This window comes from Ammospiza caudacuta, chromosome 2 (assembly GCF_027887145.1).
Source record: "Ammospiza caudacuta isolate bAmmCau1 chromosome 2, bAmmCau1.pri, whole genome shotgun sequence".
Lineage (NCBI taxonomy): Eukaryota > Metazoa > Chordata > Aves > Passeriformes > Passerellidae > Ammospiza > Ammospiza caudacuta.
The window spans coordinates 105,207,928-105,227,488 of record NC_080594.1 but is presented as its reverse complement, the minus strand read 5'-3'; the positions used below and the strand labels follow the sequence as shown (position 1 = coordinate 105,227,488).

Sequence of the window (19,561 nt, the reverse complement as noted above, 5' to 3'; positions counted from 1 at the left end):
ATCTGTGCATCCATCCCAAAGACCCACAGCAAGAGAATCTGAACTGTCTCAGAGAAGAGAGGAGAGGCACGAAGACAGTGGCACTGAGGCAGCCTGTCTGCCTGTCCCGTCCTCTCCTTATCCCTATGGACAGAGAGGTGAATGCTCAGTGTGCAGGGCAGGAGTTCAGATATGACTAAAAACAAATGAGATGTGACCAAAAACATGGGAAAAGCTTTTGGATAGCTGTGCAATTAATCACATTCATTTGTGAGAGCAGATATTTCTGCCTTGTTTTATTCTGTATTTAGAGGCAAATAATAGTTCTCAGGGAAATAAGCTCTTCTGGCAAGTCTGAAAGCTGCTCCACTAACTAACAGTATGAAGTCTACAGAGATGTAAAAAAGACCAATTCCCATCTGCTGAGATGATTGCTATACACCAGCACTCCCTTGCCTCCCTCCCACCTCCTCATCCATGGGAGGGATTTTTGCCTATCCACAAATTGGTCTAGGGACACATTTTCTCACTAAGAAATCACTGTGTGGTTCCCTCAATGCTGAACAGTCAAAGCAGGCTCTGCTGAGAGGATCCACTGAGCTCGAGGCACTTCCTCAGCAGCCAAGCTGTGGGACCAGCATGGTGTAGCGCCTCCCTGGAGGCACTGCACATCCAGCAGCAGGGAGACAAGGGCTCCCCAGGAGCCAGCACAGCTCTCGTCTCGCTAACACCAACACTGAAAGCTGAAGTATTTCCAGGCCCTGGATGCAGTTACCAACATGTAACACACAGCTCTCCCTGCCCTAAAAGCAGCACAGGCAGCTCCATGTCCTGATGGATGGTAGTGGGGGAAGGAGCCTTGGTGCTGATGTTTTCCTGCATGACTGAGGAGTGGAGAGGGGGCTGCAAGGGGCAGAAGGATGAACTGGGCACAAGCTGGTGAGTATTTGTATCACCCCAAAGCTTGACTGTAGCTAGTTAAAGCCTTGTCTGTGACTGGCCTCTGATGAGCTCCTGTGAACAGTCCAGAGTTTTTAACTTGCCTGGTTTTGGAAATGCACCCAATGGCAAAGGCCAGAAGCTCCTGTGAGATTTCGAAGAGCTGACAGGCTTAATGTACAGCCTGAATGGATGGACCACACGCCATTATACACCAAGGCACCACTCTAAATTATATATTGTCACATGAGTGATCCTACAAAGAGGATATAATAAACCCTTGGAGGAAAAAATATTTTCTAGGTAGAAAGGACCTGTGTTATCACTCTTCCAGCCTCCCATCTTCAAAGAAATCACTAGACCTTTTTCTATATTGAAATGTATGGCAATATGTAAGATGGAGCACAGTGCATTTCACAGTTCATTTGCCTCTTGCCTTGTCCTGTCCTTTGTCTGCAGTTCACTTCTCCACTTGCATTGGGAAGGGACTTCTGACTTGCAACTAAATTGCTCCTGCTAAAGCAGGAGTTTCTGTTCTGATCCTTGCCATGCAGCTCACTTGCTAATTGACCTCTAGAAATTCACTTAACCTCTGCCTCTTATATAAAGAGTGCTGAGAGGCTTAATTAATTAAGTGGTCCTAAAATGCTTTCAGAATTGCATTTGACTTCTGCATAAATTCAGCACATTGGAGTAACAGTGTGACTGAGACCATCATGCAAGTGAGACAGCACCAGCTGAAGTACAATTACATAAATACAAAAGCTGCCTCATAATCATAGAATCACAGAATGGTTTGGGTTGGAAAGAACCTTAAGTATCATGCAGCTCCTATCTCCCTGCCATGGGCAGGGACATCTTCCACTACACCAGGCTGGTCAGAGCCCCATGCAACCTGGTCTTGAACACCTCCAGGGATGGGGAGTCCACAGCTTCTCTGGGCATTCTCTCCCAGTGCCTCACCACCCTCACAGTAAAGAATTTCTTCCTATTGTCTAATCTAAAGCTGCCCTCCTTTAGCTCAGAGCCAATCCCCCTTGTCCTATGTGTGCTTGTGAAAGTCCCTCTCCAGCTCTACTGCAGCCTCCTGTAGGCACTGGAAGGTCTCACCAGGGCCTTCTCTTCCAGGCCCAAATCTCTCAGCCTGTTGTCATAGGAGAGGCGTGCCAGCCCTGTGAACATTTGAGTGACCCTACTCTGGACATGCTCCAATAGGTTCCCATCTTTCTTGCACTGGGGGCCCCAGACCTGGGCACAGCACTCCAGATGGAATCTCACTAGAGCAGAGCAGAGCAGAGCAGAGCAGAGCAGAGCAGAGCAGAGGCAGAGAATCCCCTCCCTCACCGTGCTGCCCACACTGCTTTCCATACAGCCCAGGATACAACTGGCCTTCTGGGCTGGAGTTGCACTTTGTTGTCTCATGCTGAACTTTTCATCCACCAGCAGCCCCAAGTCCTTCTCCTCAGGGGTGCTCTTGATCTGTTCCTCCTCCAGTCTGTATTTCTTGTGACTTTCTCGACCCACATGCAGGATCTTGCACTTGGCTTTGTTGACCTTCATGGACTTGGCACAGGCCCACCTCACAAGCCTGCTCAGCTTCCTCTGGCTGGGTTTCCTTCCCTCCAGCATGTCAACCACACTACAGGGGCTGGTGAGAGCACACTCAATCCCACTGACAAGGATGTTAAACAATCCTGCAGAGACAGGGAGACCAATGTATGGCTTTGCAGCTGCATAAAACACAAGGGGTTTGAAATAGGAAGTAGGACCAAGAATGGCTTTCAGTTTTATGGCCTGGATTTTCAGAATGGGATGCGTAGAGAGAAGCGAGGGAACAAAAGGGTGCTGAGAAGTTTGTACCCATGCTAAGTTACCTGATCAGAGACTGCCTCAGGCCTCCAGACCAGCCACTTCATTTGTAAGTCAATAGCTCCTTCGTCTTAATGGAATGCAGGAACATGGAGAATTATCCCTTCACTTCCATCCAGAGAAAAATGTCCACTCTGCCCTCCATCCCATGGGGGTTTAATACTGACTACACTGGGGATACCACATGGAGGTGCTCAACCTCTTCAGGGAGATGGCCACTCCAGTTTCTGGGGCTCTTCAGGGAGTACAGAAAAGAGGTTACTAAACTAGATTGTTGGAAGAGTAAGAGCCAAGTAAGGTTTTAAGAGTTAAACTAAGTCCCCAGAGCACTGGGCACCTCAAGGAAATGCATTTCAACCCCATTTCTGGGTGGAAATATTAAAATGCTGGAGTGCTTTTCCTGGTGGAAGTTGAAGCCATTAGCTCAGGCTGGAAGTTTCCCTTTTGGGGAGGTGATGGGCACAGCTCAGTGCAGGCACTGGCAGCAGCCTGGTCTCACTAAGGCTGTGGTTGCTGCACAACACATCAGGCAGCTGTTTCAGAGAGATCTAACAGAGTGCAAGTCCGGCTTTCAGCAAGTCTTGCTGGAGCTCAGAGGGAAAGAAGGGAGGCCCAGGAAAAGTGGTCCATACTCAGTTTGTTTCCAATTACCCCAAGGAATAAGAGACTAGCACGGAAATATTCAAAGCTTTTTTAAAGCTGTACACAGTAACAAAAAAGCCTCATAGCCAGGATACATTAAAGAGAAAGCCATCAAAAACTCTTGTTGCTGACACCTCAACACCTCAACATTTGCCTAGGAGTGTCTCAGTTTACATGTGACAACGACGAAATGTCATCATGACACTTCTCCTGTGGCAAAGACTGTGGGCTGGAAACTTTCAGGGCCTTTTAATTTCTGGTGGTGCCTGCTCAGGGCTCAGTGGGCTGGTACTGTTCAAAAAAGAGAGCAGCAGACATTCCTGCCCTGAAAGGAAGAATCCATCCTGCAATGAGAATAGAGGAATGGTGGCCAACAAGGTGCTTCAGAGACGCTGCCCTGTGGAGGAAACATCCCATGGAAACATGAGGCTTGTGGAGAGACACAAGTGGCCTCTCAGATGGGGGAGTCAGCCAGGACCTGGCAGTGACCCACTGGGCACAGGAGTCCTGGTTCTGGTCCGTTCCACTCACATGAGCCAAGCTAACATATGGAGAGGTGCTCTGGAAGAGATGTGTCAGGAATAACATCAGCTGTTGAACAGTGCCAGGGTTCTAGTGCAAAATCTGCATTTTTATTAAAGACATATTTTGGAAGGCCCATTCAAAAATACATTGTGCTCAGTAAAAATTAACCATTTCCATGCTGATAATTAAGGTTACCACAGGATTTTTTTTTTCTCTTTTAGAATATTTACAGCAACAATAGAAATTGTACAGAAGTAAAGAATGGAATACATGCTCAAAAAAAATTTGGTAAGGTGTACCAACAACATGATACAAAGGGTTGTATACAAACACTTTACAAATGGTTTATTAACTTGCATGAAGTCATCCTTAAATATTCAACACATTTTAAAATCAATTTGTATTCCAGGATTAAAAAGGCTAATACCACAACATATCCCTTCCACAACAGAAAGCACGGTAGATTCAAAAGTTTGTGCGCTTTAGATTTTTAATAGCTGTTAAAAACATCAGGGAATCTTATCCATAAATCTATAAGTTTTGAAAGCTGCCTCCCCAGCCTGCTCATCTGTACTGGCAGATAGTGAAAAAAAAATCCTAAATTGATTTTTTTTTCTTTCTTCCAAATGTCACAAATTTAAAATCAAACATTCCACAGTGGAGACCTAAGCAGTCCCGGAATTCCTTATCAGATTAATCAGATTTTAAGATGCCTGCATAGAATTTCCAAAAAAATTATCATTTCTGGGAAGATTTTTGCTTATTGGTCCAAATAACCCAAATATAAACTTACTTCTTTCAATTAGTCAAATCCTTCAGTAGTACAAGTCTAAGATGTGCACTAGCAAAAAAAAAAAAAAAAAAAAAAGAAAAGAAAAAAAAGAAAAGGAAGGTCAAGACAGTTCCCTATGCTTAAAGTTTTGCCTTGTAACTAAAGAGTTAAAAACTCTGCCACTGGATTTACATGTCAGGAGTTTACACCAAGAGGTTCATATCCTATAGGAAAACTGAACAGCAGCTTCCACCTTGTGCTATGTAGATGCTTTATCTTTATGCTAATGGAAAGCTCTGACACACAGCAGCTACTTTACAATGCAGCATTTCCACGCCTGTACAATTAAGATGCCACCTTGCATTTCTCAGAACAGATCCAGAGAAACAATGCCCTGTGAAAACAGAGACCTGGTGGAAGAAAAAGCCTGGCAGGCAGTGAGTTTTGGTGGGGGCACAATGAGGTAAGGTATCTCACCCAGATGAAATGGAAAATTAAAATGAAGGAAATCCTGAGCAAGTCTAAGGATAGCTGTTTGAGTAAAACAGCAAATAGGGTGGAGTAGTAGATAAGGCCTCTAACTCCCTGAAAATCTGCACTAGAGAAACAACAAAGAACAAGGCAACTGCAATATTTGAGAACCACAAGGGGAAGGCCGAGGGAAGACTGCAAAGCAGTGCAAAGGATGGCACTAGGATTCTAGAGAGAGAGCTCAGATGGCTTGGAGGTTTCAGAAGTATTTCAGATGAAGGCCCAACAATATTTAATTACGTGGTTGCTAACAGTACCTAAAGGAAGAATCTTTTTAGATGTCTCTTCAAAATTTGGAGTCAATAATAAGCTCAGAATAAACAAACCCAACATCAACCACATTCTGCAAGAGAGAGGAGGTAGATTGCCTTGCAGAGAAGACAAGAGATGCGTCATCATTCTTAGGCTAAGACACAAATTCCATGTTCAGGCCCATGGGCCACAATTCAAGAGTCACTCTTGCCCGGCTGCATATTTTGTTATGTTCTGAAAGAGCCTGAGAGGCAATCTGATTGGTGGAATGAAAGCATCCAAACATAGTGGGGCCAGTCCTCTCACACTTCACATGCATCTTCCACAAACCCCAGCTTTTGCACCAAACAACTGGTGCACACAAGGTCACAAATCTGTCTCCAAGCAGAATTCAGAACAAGTAAAATGCAGACCTAATCCATCAGATTTACCTGTGCTGTCTCATGTGGTAGTTGTTAAGACACTCCACTGAGAGAACAGATGACCTAACACAGCTTTTTGCTTACAACTGAAAGAGGATCTCCTATAAAATCTGCTTTGCTAATTTTAATGAAATTTGCTTTGTGGTTGCAAAATGAGGAATCTTCTGTTTTCAGTACAACATTCAGTACAGCACAAGCCTTCACTTGCCTGATGAGCCTGAGCATTGATGCACTGCTGCTGCTTGACCATTTGAAACAGGTGCCAACATCTAGAACTTCCAAGTTTTGTTATATTAAAAGGGTTTACTCAAATCAACCCTTTTAAAAAAAGGCCAGAAGTTAAATGGCTTTTTTCCTCATTCATTACAAACCCAGTTAAGGAATAGTTAATATCATGATCCCATTAGAAAGAGCTGTGTAGGGAAAGGCACCTGTTCTTAAATAGTGTTTTGATTTGGAGGTTATTCAAAAAGGGTTACATAGGGCACATCACCTTTCCAGCCATCTCCTGTGGCACTCCAATTTCAAATGGCGGGCCTACTCACATGAACAACAGCCTAGATGCATTGTTTGGGATATTACCCCACTAACAGATGTAGCATGCATGGTAGCTGGAATGGAAAAAAAAAAACATTCATTGCCAACCCACAATTTGCAGTATATCATATATGGCTATCCTTTTCACACTCTTTGTGTGACTGGGATGCAAATATTCTCCCAGCTCTACTCTGACAGTGATCAGCACATACAGAACTAATTACATGCAAGTATTTTGAAGCATGTCTCACTAATAAATCATTACAAGACAACAAAAAAAAGAAACATTAATAAAAACCCCAGTACTTCTAGAGCACAGCTCTTCTTTAAAGTGGCTAGGTTTTACCTTAGCTACCTAGGTCACAACAGTGCTTCCAGAGCTGTATAATCTGTATTCCCATAGGTCCCTTGTGTTCTTAATGGGAGATCTACAGAATTATTGAGAATACGTAGCTTTATCTGGGTGAACCTAGGAATCTACTCAGCTAACACTTCATCTTTTTTGAAGAAAAAAAGAAAAGGCTGTTTAAACAAGTGAGATTGATCTCCTAAGAGATCTAACTGTAATGACAAGGAAGGGAAAGAGGCTACCACAGGCCACTGCTTCCTGAAGAGTCTCTCCAGCCTTGCTCCCAGAAACAAGTTGGTGTGGTAGAGAGAAAGGTGACAAGCCAAAGGATGATCTGAGGATGCCTCACGCACTTGGAAGTTTGAAGCCTGCTTTAATATTGATCTAAAAGAACAAGTGGTGTTTGGGGAATGTTTTAGGAGACAAATCTGGGATCACTGACTTCCTGCCAAGAACTCTGCCCAGTGCTCTCCTGCAACCTCTCAGAGGGGCAATGAAGCTTGGACTGCAATAAACTGAGCAAAAAGCAGAGAATAGGTCAAAGGGACTGCTCTCTGTGGCCAGGACTGTTGAAAACAGATGTTGTTCTAAGTTAACACATTCACATTGCAGTTTAAAACAACAGCTTAGACACTTAGACAATGTCAGTTAGGATGACCTTAAGGTGCTTTTTTTTCAGTTAGAAAGAGCTCAAGAGCTATAACTAAAACATATAGACAAGTGTAGGCAGTTTGAGTTCTGCAAAATTACTACAGGTAATTTCTGAAACGTAGTTTCTTTTTTATTCACATCATCAGTGATGCCATAAGGCAAAAGATTGCTAAAGAATAAAATACAGTTTAACTAGGATCCTTTATACTAAATAAATCTATAGAGCATATAGTACAGGACTCACAGACCAGTGCAAAGGAAAGCTCACACTTACAAAAGAGTTTGTTCTGTAATTCTCTTCCTCTTTATTAAGTCAGAAAATCTCAGTCACTATAATAAGACTCCTTTGAAAATCTCGACAAAATTACATTAGCCATATTCTAAGTATTGGGAAGCTAAACCAAGTTAAAAATACAGAATTCATCCCAGCACCAGCTGGCCGAGCTACTGGAACTTCTTTCCAACAGAAGAAAGAGAATACTACATACATTCAACACAATTTAGTATTCAACTGAAAGATACTACAGTTTGTTGAATTCAAGAGAAAAATGCAGTATGAAGTAGAAACAAGTTTCTGTAAATATGGGCCACCAAATACTCAAACATTCCTTGGGTCACCTTTGAAGATTTGCTAACTACTTTAAACAGCTATATGTACAGTCAGGGATCACCCTGATTTAACTTAATGGGTAGGGAGGAAAAAAAAAATCCTTTAGAAACATTTTTCCTTGCTAGAAATCATAACAACCACATATAGCCCAGTACCATCATCCCCAGCATGAGGATCTTACCAGCAAGCTAAAAACCTTGCAGAAGCAAAAGGATACATATCCACAAAGCACAGAAGAGTCTAGACTGAATATTCCCTGTGAGACTGAATGCAAAATTATCAGGGTTGGAAGAAACCTTTAGGATCATCCAGTCCAACCATCAACCACCCCAGTCACCCCTAAACCATATCCCCAGGTGCCACATCCAGACACTCTCAAACACTTCCAGAGTTGGTGACTGCACCTCATCCCTGGACAACTTACTCCAATGCCTGAACACTCTTTCAGTGATCTTTTCTTCCTTAATATCCAATTTGAACCTCTCCTGGCACAACAGAAGGTAATTTCCTCTCATCCTTTCACTGAGACACGTGAGAAGAGGCTGATCCCCACCTGGCTAAACCTTCCTTTCAGGGGCTTGTAGAGAGCAGTGAGGTCCCTCTGAGATTCCCTCTTCCAGACCAAACACCCCCAGCTCCCTCAGCCATTCTCATAAGACTTGTGCTCCAGGCCCTTCCCCAGCTCTGTTGCCATAAAAGAGACATTCAAACTGCCCTGCCTAGAGCCCCAGTCTCTCAGGCAGTGCTTTGTGAGGGATTTCAGTGCCATCAGCCCATTTCAAAGCAGGGCTAAAAGGGCTCATGTAGCTGTGACCAAGCAATGAATCTAACAGAGACTGCTAAAATAAGTTGCTAAACTCTGACAGGGACGACAAGTAAATATCACAATATCTTTCCTGGATGCCCACTGAACTTAGAAAAAACTGAATACCCTTTCATGTCTATTGTATTTATATATGCTATATATATGATATATCAATACAGTGCATATATCATATATAGAGAGATATTATATATCATATCTAGCTACAGAAAAATCACATGCATATTTCTTGCAGGCAATTGACACAGGAAGAATTCCTATTTTTTAATTTTTCAAATTTAGAGGACTTATTTTTAGTCCTGGACAAAACTGATATAACATCCTTCCACACTGTTCTTTCTGACAACAATTTTTACAGTAGTGGTGCCGAATTTGCTGTTGTTAGAACTTTGGTATGACTCAAGAGGTACTGAACAGCATGTCCAGTTTGCATTGTTATCCAAGTTGGAAGTTCAGCTTTTACTGCCTGGCTGCTTCTGTTAACTTCATCTATGGCTAAATCATTCAATTTACATTCAGGTTAATCTCTTTTTAGAAAAGACAGTGTATTTGCAAGTACAGGTGTCTTACGAGGACAGCATCTAGAAAACAAAGTATGCTGCAGAGTAATGGAGTGGAACTAATGTGATTAAAAAGGAAAGATTGTATTGTTCTGACACTACAGGCCTGGCTCTCCTCTTATTGCACAAAGTTTAGACTGGCATAACTCTTTTGACTCCTGCTGGCTCACCTTTGACTTACTTTACTGGTAGCAACAGAGGAATCAGGGTGTGTATTTGCTACACTTGACATTCACCAAGGTAAAGGCAGTTTTAACTGTGTTGTACAGGAGACTGGAGCCCAAGATCTAGTATTTTGCTGAGACTGGTAGCTGAACTGGGTATGGGAATATTTGGATAGTAAGACCTAAGGAGAAATCAAGTTGCATGGCAACCTTCTCCCTCAGTATCCAAATATCAGATTTGTAGCTTTAAATATATCCTGAAATATAATAAAAAGTGCAAGAGTAGTTTAAATTCTAATACAGTGTTTATCTTATTAGTTAATAGATTGCTAGAGATGTAAAATACACATATGCATAAAAGCTTATACCATGATCTGCAGTGCCATGCTATGCTTAAGTGTCAAAGTTTTGCATTTCACTTGCAATTCATGCTGTGTTTCTTTGGTTTTCACCCCTGCTATTAAGTGGAAGAGCACCTGCTTTTGCTTGTAGTAATGGGGCACGTTATCTCTTTAGAAGAAACAAAAATTTGGTACTGGGGCTCTGTGCTCTTGATGCAGATGCAGAAATCCCATTAATATTACTATGAAAGCTAAGGACAGCGGAGAACATACCACATTTAGATTACTGTACAGTTCTGCAGTCTCTTACATTTAGCCAGTACTTCCAACAAAATAGCCCATAATAAAGCTTGGAATCGAATTTTGTCTTTTGTTTGTTACCAATAATGCCTATAATACTGGGCTCTCATAGCCAAGCAAGATCCATACTGTTACAGTCACGTTTATATCCATATTCAGCTTCCTTTTATTAGAAGTATAATACTGCACTTTATATCACAAATGTATAAAAAATATGGCAGATAGTGTCATAACAATACTTTTCTTTTAAATGAGTATATTTAAAAAACAGACAGTTATTTTCCATTTATATATATATATTTATATATAGAATAAAATACTCCTGATGCAATATATAAATGTTACTGTTAGTTTTTTATAGAAACTACTGTAGCTGTTGCACTGCTTCACAATGTTTCAAACAGCTCAAAATAACTTTACATTATAACATAAAAGATATGATTATAACAGTACGATATTAGGTCATCATAAATAAATATTACAAATCCTATCAAATATGGAAGTTTAAAAAACAAATTTAAGACATATAATTTAACTTTAAACCCTTAACAGGGATACACTTTTATCACACAAACCCCACTGTTTTAACTAGGCAGCAAAAAATGTAGTAAGGGCATAGGCCTAGACAATGTTTTCACCCTTTGAAGTGCCAATACATACCAGAAGTCTCCCAGCTTTCAGACAGAGATGTGCACTAAGCTGGAATGTAAATGAGAGAAAATGACAACGCATTTTTCTCCCTGACCGGCACACTCTGCCTGGCGTCCAGTGACATTTCTGATGACTGGTAACTCACAGTTCCACTCGTGCTCCTGTAAATCCCTGACTCTCTCGTGGTGCTGAACAGCATCACTCCACACGCACATATTGCACACCTGTATACAGCTGAAAATGCAGTCCTACCATCACCAGAGCACCCCTGTGCTGATCTCACCCCTGTGCTGGTCTCTTGGCTGGGTGCCCTACAAGGCCGTCTCTTTGAGATCGTTCAGGTTGGGCATGCGCGCCCGGTTGGCGCGGCCGTAGCTGTGCCCGTTCTGGCTGCCCTTGGCCGGCAGCTGGTCCGAGTAGGGCGGCCCGTCGCTCCCGGCGCGGGCCACGGGGGACACGTGCCAGGTGGGCTCCAGCTGGCTGGGGATCTGCAGCGTGGGCCGGCTCTTCGCCGGCGCCTCCGGCCGCACGCCGCTGCTGCCGCTGCTGGAGCTCTGGCTCATGGGGTGGATCCGCACTTCGGGAAAGGAGGCTTTGGCTGGCTGGCTGGGTAAGGGCTGGAAGCGGGGCTCGGCAGCCACGGGGTGGTTTGAGGAGAGGTGCAAGAGCTTCCGAAGAGATTTTAATGGCTGGCTCTGAAAGACACGCAGAAAAGCTGCATCACCACCCCTATCAGGCCTCATTCTAGCCGCAACCGGAAAATCCGCTCAATTCGGCCTCCAGCCATGACTCCCAGCTGCGACAGAAGGACCAACCCCCATTTCCACCCTACTCCACTCTAGCACAATAGCAGTAGCCGGAATGAAAAAGTAGTAGACCTCCCATGAAAAAGCTGTCATAGCCTAAACTGAACATCTTTAACTTTATGGGACTTCTTCACTTTTAGTTCATACTTGTTTGATATATTTCATTCCAAGCTATGACTTCACACCTGAGAAAATGTCTTCTCATCACAGTCCAATCTCTCAGCTACCTGAAAAGATGGAACCTTTTCTCCCTCAGAAAATATTGCCCCCGTCAATTATTTTGTCCTTGTTTCCTTTGAAAATGCAGGCACAGAAAATTGCATTAGCTGTCCAGCTGTCTGCTATTAACTTAAGAACCTCAGCCACATTTTATGAGAAACAGATTTCAGAAATAGAAGTTCTTAAAAATGTGGTGAACATAAATTAGGGTTGGAGTGAGTCTTGAGTAACCATCTGCACTGAAGGGAGGTCTGGCAGAACTCAGAAGTTACATATTTTGTTTGCTGGCAGCTGGGTGATAGGCAGCTCCAGTCTCCCACAGCTCCTTTCACTGGTGAGCAGGCTGAAGGTGAATGGTGACACAGAGTTACTGAAAATGGGTAACAAGAACCTGGGGAAGCCTAAGTTCACAAAGTGATATGAAAGCAGTCTTGTTAAATTCCACAGCTCACAGAGCAACTTGTTTCTTCAAACACTGCAGCTGCAACAAACCCTCTTCAGTTTCCAATGTGACAACAATGGAGCATGGCACTGACGCTCCCTCCCAAACACTGAGCTGGTGAGCTGGTTTTAGAATTGAAGAAAATGAAGTTCCACAAATGCAGTGCTATGCTCCAAAAATGTAGCCTGCTGAAACTGCAGTTGGTGCCAGCCACACTGTAATGAGGTCTGGATGCTTTGGTGACCACATCAAGTATCAAACTCTGCTGAGCAGCAGCCAAGCCTCAAGATTCACCATTCTTCACAGAGCTGGCTTGAGGGCTTTTGTGCAGCACTGCATCGCTACCATGGACGTGCACTGAAACACTGCTTGCCTATACTACAAAAGCATAACTAATGTTTCAAAGGGCTCAAAGACTCACACAGGACATTTATCCTCTTTTCCTTGTCATTCATGTCCACATATAAAAAAAAATTATGCAGGACTGCAGGTACATCCAGTGAGCAAGGAACTAGAAAGCTGGGAAATAATGTCAAATGCAATTCTTCTATTCACCAGAGAAAAACCTGTCAAGATACATCAGTGATATTAATATATAGGGAATTGATGATGCCACTTACATGAGGCTGGATTTCTGTCATCTTCTCAGGATGCCAATCCTTCTGTCTGCTGCTCTGGTGATTGGAAGAATGAATGGCTTTCTGTAATGCCAAGAGATCCTGACCTTCAGTATTAGGCATCTGCAACAAAATATTAAACACTGGTCTCCTAGTATTTTCTTAAGAATAGCTGTAAATAATTTCTCACAGTTAATTACAGAACACAAGTGAAGCCCATTACTGCAGTAGAATTGCAATGACCTCTCAATAATTCTCCCCATAGTAAGAGCAAGTGGCTGTGGACATCATGCAGATTTGCTCTACCCTTAGCCCTTAAAGCATTCACATGCTGTTAGTGTTAATTGCTGTAAGAAAGAGCAGTTAAACAAGGCATCAAAAATAAAATTAAAACCAAAATATTGTTGAGCCTCATCTTCATTTAAAAAGCATTCCGCACTGCAGTTAAGACCATGGATCAGTTCTATAAATTTGCTCCAGAGTGAAGCAGACCAAAAACCCTCTAAATTGATCTCTTGACTGACATCACAAAACCAAGAGCTTTCTCTATTCCCATCTTTCTTCTCCTCCACAAGTAACTAAAGCAAAAATTAAGAAACAGCTGAAACTTTATGGCAGAAAGTTAATTTAAAACTTACATGTAGCTTTTTATCTCATTTCAAGAATTCTAAGTAAAAAGAGGATAGTCAAAATATAATCTATTTTTAATGCAAGCTGTCTTTTATCATGAACAATCAGGACAAACAAAAATACAAAGACACATGAGCTATAGGTCTTTCCAGATAATCCATTGTTAATATTTGATTTATTTAAATTTATATATAAAGGAGTAATTTGTAAAAAATTATGTATTTACAATATAGTTATAAACCAAACCAGGTTAATTTTTTTTCTAAATGAAACATAATGAGACAGTTTAATTTTAAACATACACAATTTCACAACTATTTCCCTTCCTTAGTCTTACTCCCAAGACTCATTCTCTCTGGAACTGTGTATGTTACATTTTCACTATATCAAATACGATCAAAAAAATTTTTAGGCACAATCTGTTTCAAAAAAAACTGCCAATTTTACTTAAATTTATTGAACTGGCCCAAGATACTTAACTGGCATGAAGAGGAAGTGATACCATGAAAATAAACCACATGCTGCTGTAGTCAGTAAAACAAATTTACTGGAGCATTTTACAGTGTTACTGTACTTAAAAATTAATACCATTGGTAGAGTGACTACAGGAAGTTTTTTCAAAGAAGAACTATGCTTTAAATTATTCTTTGAATTAAAAAGAGGAAAGAGGGATTTCTTGATGCTTGGATTCTCGCCGTTGGTTGAGTCTGTCTGCAATATAAGACACAAAAACTAAATGCATAATATTTCAATCCAAGAGATCTGCCCCTTACTAAGTTAACTTTTTTTTTTTTTGGTAATTCAACAATACAAGTTATCAAGCCTATAATTTGCTTTTGGAAACTACAATAATGATTGAAAAAAGCCTATGGAACAAATTCAAGGAACTCAATGCACAGCAAGCATGTAAAAAAAAGATTAGCACACCTATTCTTATATCCATGTTCATTAGGAATACAGAATGTGTTTATTTCAAAGGCTTTTGGAAACACCTGGTAGCTCTTGTTGACTTTACTGAGCTTTGAATTAAATCCTGTAACTCTGGCAATCATTTGTAATTCTGATAATGACCTAAAGCAGTATGACATTTCTTATTTTTATATAAAGAAAGTATTAAAGATCCACTAACAATAAGAGGAGTTGGTTTCAGAACAAGCAGTTGATAGTTACTCTTGGGGGAAAAAAGCCTTCTATTTTTAACTTGCAATAAGAGCTAAGGCTCCAAGATGAATTATTTCAGTTCTAACATAAATATGCCATTAGCAGCTTCACGTGTAGCTGCAAGTACACTGGCTGGTTTATTTTAATTTATGGAGCACAACCAAAGAGCTTACCAGTAGATGATTGAACAACAAACAGAACTATAAGGTACTAGAACTATAAATGGGTCTATTTCTCCCCTGCTCAGGTGCAAACAAGCATAGGACACATATATAGTGCCTTGCATTTTCCTGTCTATCCGAAGAAATCTATTATGCAATAGAATTATTATGTGACTAAATACAATGACAAATGCACTACCAAAAGCGTGGGCTTTCAAACAGCTTTTCCAGCTTCTAGATTCCATCCAAGTTAATGAGAATCAATAATTAGCATAGCTTATGTCCAGGAACTTTATGGTCAGAAGAATTTCCTGTTTCAAATTTAGTAAATTAAAAGGGAACGAAAGCACTGCTAAGATAAATGCTCACCTGAAACTGCTTTTTCCAAAGCAGGTAATTTCTTCAGACCCATAGCTTGAAATAAGTGCCAAAATCTGCAAAACTCAGGCTGCTCTGAAGATAGTGCCTACTGACATTGCTCAACCCTCATGGGTATCAAATTGTTTGGTGGCAAATGACATAAAACTGTGATTCTAGCAATCCTAAAAACCTTTTGCTACATTACTAAAACACTTCAAACAATGAAAAGGAGAATGGATAAGAACAGCTCTGCAAAAACAATAAAGAATTTCCATAACAGGCAGTAACAATTGCTAACCCACGAGGTACTGCACCAGAGAACTCTAGGGAGAATGATGCATGGGAACAACCTGCAGGAAGAAGTGTCAGGAACTGGGGTCAATTCTAGGCTGTCAGATATTTGAGAATGATATTACTAAGATGTCTTCAATCCAATTTCAGGTATCTTTTACAACTCCTGTGATGATTATCACCAGGAAAATGAGGCTTGCCCAAGGATATCAGAAGTAAATCATAGCTAGCTACTATGTGCTTCCTAGCTCTGTGACAGTCTCCACGTCTAATTTGTTATTTCTTGCTAAAAGTCTGTATTTGAGCAAATTGGAATTTCGTACTTGTAGGACTCTACATGAATTTTGTAGGTTTCAGAAATAACCTTGGGTAGCAACAAGCTGTCTATTAAGACTTTTAATAGGAATTCATAGATAACATTATATGTGTAGTTGAAGAGCTAATATTACAGTGCTGTGAACAACTTTTACTACTTACACCAAATCTGGTGCTGAATTGAAGGCAGTAATTTTATTTTGTGCTGGAAGATCCTAAATACTGTCCCAGTGTTTGTTAGGTAGATGTCTTCAACTAAGAGCTGAAGAACAAAGACCAGAGTCTGAGCCAGACACTGGTACACACATCAGTGGTGCAGTCCATGCCTAGATACTGTCCTGGCAATCAGCTGTAAACAGAAATGAAAGGAGGTTTTTCTGGCTTTGGTTTGATCCAAAACTCAAGTTGATCTCAGCAAGTTTCTAGCTGAGGATGAAAGAGTTATGTCACTATACTATTTCACTAATTCATCTTTCTGTGAGATTCTACCTCTGAGTTGCAAACACAGTTTTTCCTTCCTCTCTCTTTCTTCTATTCCTCTCTACCCCTCTTTTTAAAAGTGATAAGAAACAGGAGTAAGGATTATATATAAATCTGCCTTAGCTTATAATCAGTGATGGTTTTGGTAGCTATAGATGAAGGAGCTTTTGATTTAGGTGTTTTGTAAAATGCCAGATTTTGAGAGGCAGCACAATCCAGTATGTGTTTCTTTCACACAGTTTGATGTGCAAGTAATCAATACAGCATCTTTCAGCTCAGCTATTGGAGTGAGTCTGCCACCATGTCTGCATGGCTGGAATCAGAGTAGAGTACAGCAATGCAAATTTAACACCTTTTATTTCCCCCCCTTGAAAGTGCATCACTGGAACCAATGGCCTTAGGTGTTATCCTCACATGGACATTTTGGTCAAACAGTCCCAGAGCTGTAATCTAGACATTTAATTCAGTTGTTTAATACAGATGATCATATTTGAGCTGCATACATGTATGAGGGTGAACAAGTTCAGAAGGAGAGGTAGATGCCATGGCTGTAAATCACCCAGCAGGAAGGTCAGGTGCATTTCTGAGTGCTAATTAATACACATATGCACATGTTCCACACAGTTCAAAGAAATTTTAAGAAACCCAAAACAACAAAAAGCCTGATAATCACTCCTCTCTCCCAGTTTTCAACAAATTAGCCCTCCACCCACTCTCAATCCTATCACCTCACACCTTGACAGGAAATATTTTCATTAAGTCATTCCCCTTTGCCAGGAGGAAGCACGATTTACTCAATTCTGAGAATCTTCAAAACTAGAACTGAATTTACACTTACAGAAACATTACAATTTTAAATGTTTTACTGTTTCCAGAGCTGTCATTTAAGAATGAGATTATGTTTAGGTTACTTCAGTTCTTAGGGATATCTTTATTATAAATACTTGTGAAATGTTAGTATATACCACTATTTTCTGATAATAGAAAGTCCTTTCTCCCTCCCAAAAACTTTATGAAAATGTAAAAATGTATGAGACACCAAAGACTTATAGCCACAATACATTCCCTCAACAAAACATAAAACACTTAAGAATGGTTAAGACACATCATCCTTATTCCAGTCATGGAATGCAGCAAGAAGACAGAGGCTGTTACCAAGACACTTCCATGAAAAAGACTGGAAAGAATTCTCATTTGTTACAGTTTCTTTTTCTCTGTATGGTTGCCTGAAACTATTCAAGGTCTGGGGACACACAAGAATGAAGTTACTATTCTTGGAATGGTATCACCATATCCTGAAAAAGAATTTGTTGCAACATCATCGTAAAACTTGCATCAAAACTGGCTCTCAAAGGGCCTGAATGAAAACAAAGGTGAATGTTTGGATTTCTTCACTTTCTAGTCCTAGTAAGTGAAGAAATATTTGAAAAGGCAGAAAAATCAACCCTGAACAGAAGAAGAATTTGATTTTCATATAGTGAGGAGAGAAAATAAAAGAAGTGAATACACATATAACAATAAATAATACAAAGGTACTACTAATCTAGCATACTAAAATGGTATAATTCAAAATGAATAAAAGAATTCTTCTACTAGAAATGCTGCATACTTACATTTTGAGATTTCTTCTTTTTCTTTTTTATTGCCCTGAAAAAACCTTGCTTTTCTTTCTCCTTGAGCTGTTCTGAGTGACTGTTAAGGTTTTCAGGACTTTTCCTAAATATGAAATAAGGTATTGTAAGAGAAATTTTATTATGGTATTACTTTGCAAATTCTGTGCAATACTGAGATCTGATGCCAAAGAATGTAAATTATTGATTAAAGTAAAAAAATACTTAAAGTTTTAGCATTCATTGGTTCCAGGGTTACTACACAAATACCAGATAGAAAGTTATTACAAGAGATAGGAGGTACACAGTGTTAGGGTAAAATGATTAGTTTAAACCAATGAATAGCTTTATTTAGGGAAAAGGAGAGCATGCATGTGTTCTTTTAAGCCAGAATTTAATATTCAAATAAAAATATCACACACAAGGTCTTTTAGGAAAATGAAAAGCGTATCTGAGAGAACATACAAATCAAAGCACAGGTCCAGTTTATCCATTGCTTGCTGGAGAAGCAGGATTTGCAAAGTTGGCCAGAGAGAATCACTTTCAACTGCACTTCCTGACCCTTGCTGCCATGGTTCCAAATCTATCATCAGGGAAGCTGGGGATCTACTGTTGTCCATTTCAACTTAAAACCTTCTGTTAGCTTGCTATGCGTGAGACAGTGCTGGCAAAAGGAGGCGACCCAAAAATGGAACAGGTGACTTGCCTGAAGACTGAATTTCTGCCTTTTATCTCTTAACTTACACGTCTGAAGCAACTACAGCTGATAAATAACAAGTTACTTTCAATATACACAGTATACCATACATGTGAAGTACTTATACAGGGTAAAAAGATGGTTTACAAGGACAGTGGTGAGACATAACTGATTGCACTTCTAGTGCCCTTTAAAATAGCTTGAAAATAGAAAATGGTGCAGGAAAGCATCACAGAAATATTTTCAGAGATTTCAATCTCTTCAGTGCATTAAAAAATACACCCAAACCAGCTCAAATATTTCGTTTCCTTGCTCATGATGCACAGCTACATATCCAGAAAAATTACAGAATACTGGAAAATCTTGGAACCAACAAGTAAAGATATTACAAGAACAAGTAGGTGGATGATATAGCCTAAGTAATATTAGAAATAATCCACTGATTTTCACAATCACATCATTAACTGCCAGAACAAGCTCCTTAGTGAAGTGCACTTCCCATCCTTGATATTTCAAATCAGGACCTAATACTCATCTGGGAGAAACACAGATAACAGGTCTGCCTCTGGGCCTGGATCCCAGAGGATGGATAACATTTCATAGCAACTAACACACAGAAAGTCATACTGAGTCTTTTAATAGTCCCTTTTCACACTTAAATTGCATGAAAACAAAAAAAATAAAAGATTCCACTGTCTTGATGGAAAACCTAAAGCAAAGCCACTCTTTTAAGGGCTCTGTATGACAAACAGGAGCAGCTTTTCTTGGAGCAACTGTAATATAACAACATTTAACTGTCTAATATAGTTGTCACTGGCTTCTAATTCTGGCTTTAAATGCTATGCTATCAGCTGG

At 40.5% G+C, this 19,561-nt stretch overlaps 1 protein-coding gene across 1 annotated transcript in view; it reads right to left on the bottom strand.

Moving 5' to 3' along the window:
- Positions 1–4,871: 4,871 nt before the first annotated feature.
- The window catches only part of CDKL5 (cyclin dependent kinase like 5), an 81,685-nt gene continuing 66,995 nt past the window's right edge, over positions 4,872–19,561 (bottom strand). Inside the window, exons 14-16 of the mRNA XM_058800330.1 lie at positions 18,013–18,115; positions 13,005–13,124; positions 4,872–11,612 (exon numbers count right to left, since the gene is read on the bottom strand). Coding sequence (XP_058656313.1) covers positions 11,229–11,612; positions 13,005–13,124; positions 18,013–18,115 — 607 coding nt within the window. The 3' untranslated portion in view covers positions 4,872–11,228. The remainder of the gene's footprint in view (positions 11,613–13,004; positions 13,125–18,012; positions 18,116–19,561) is intronic.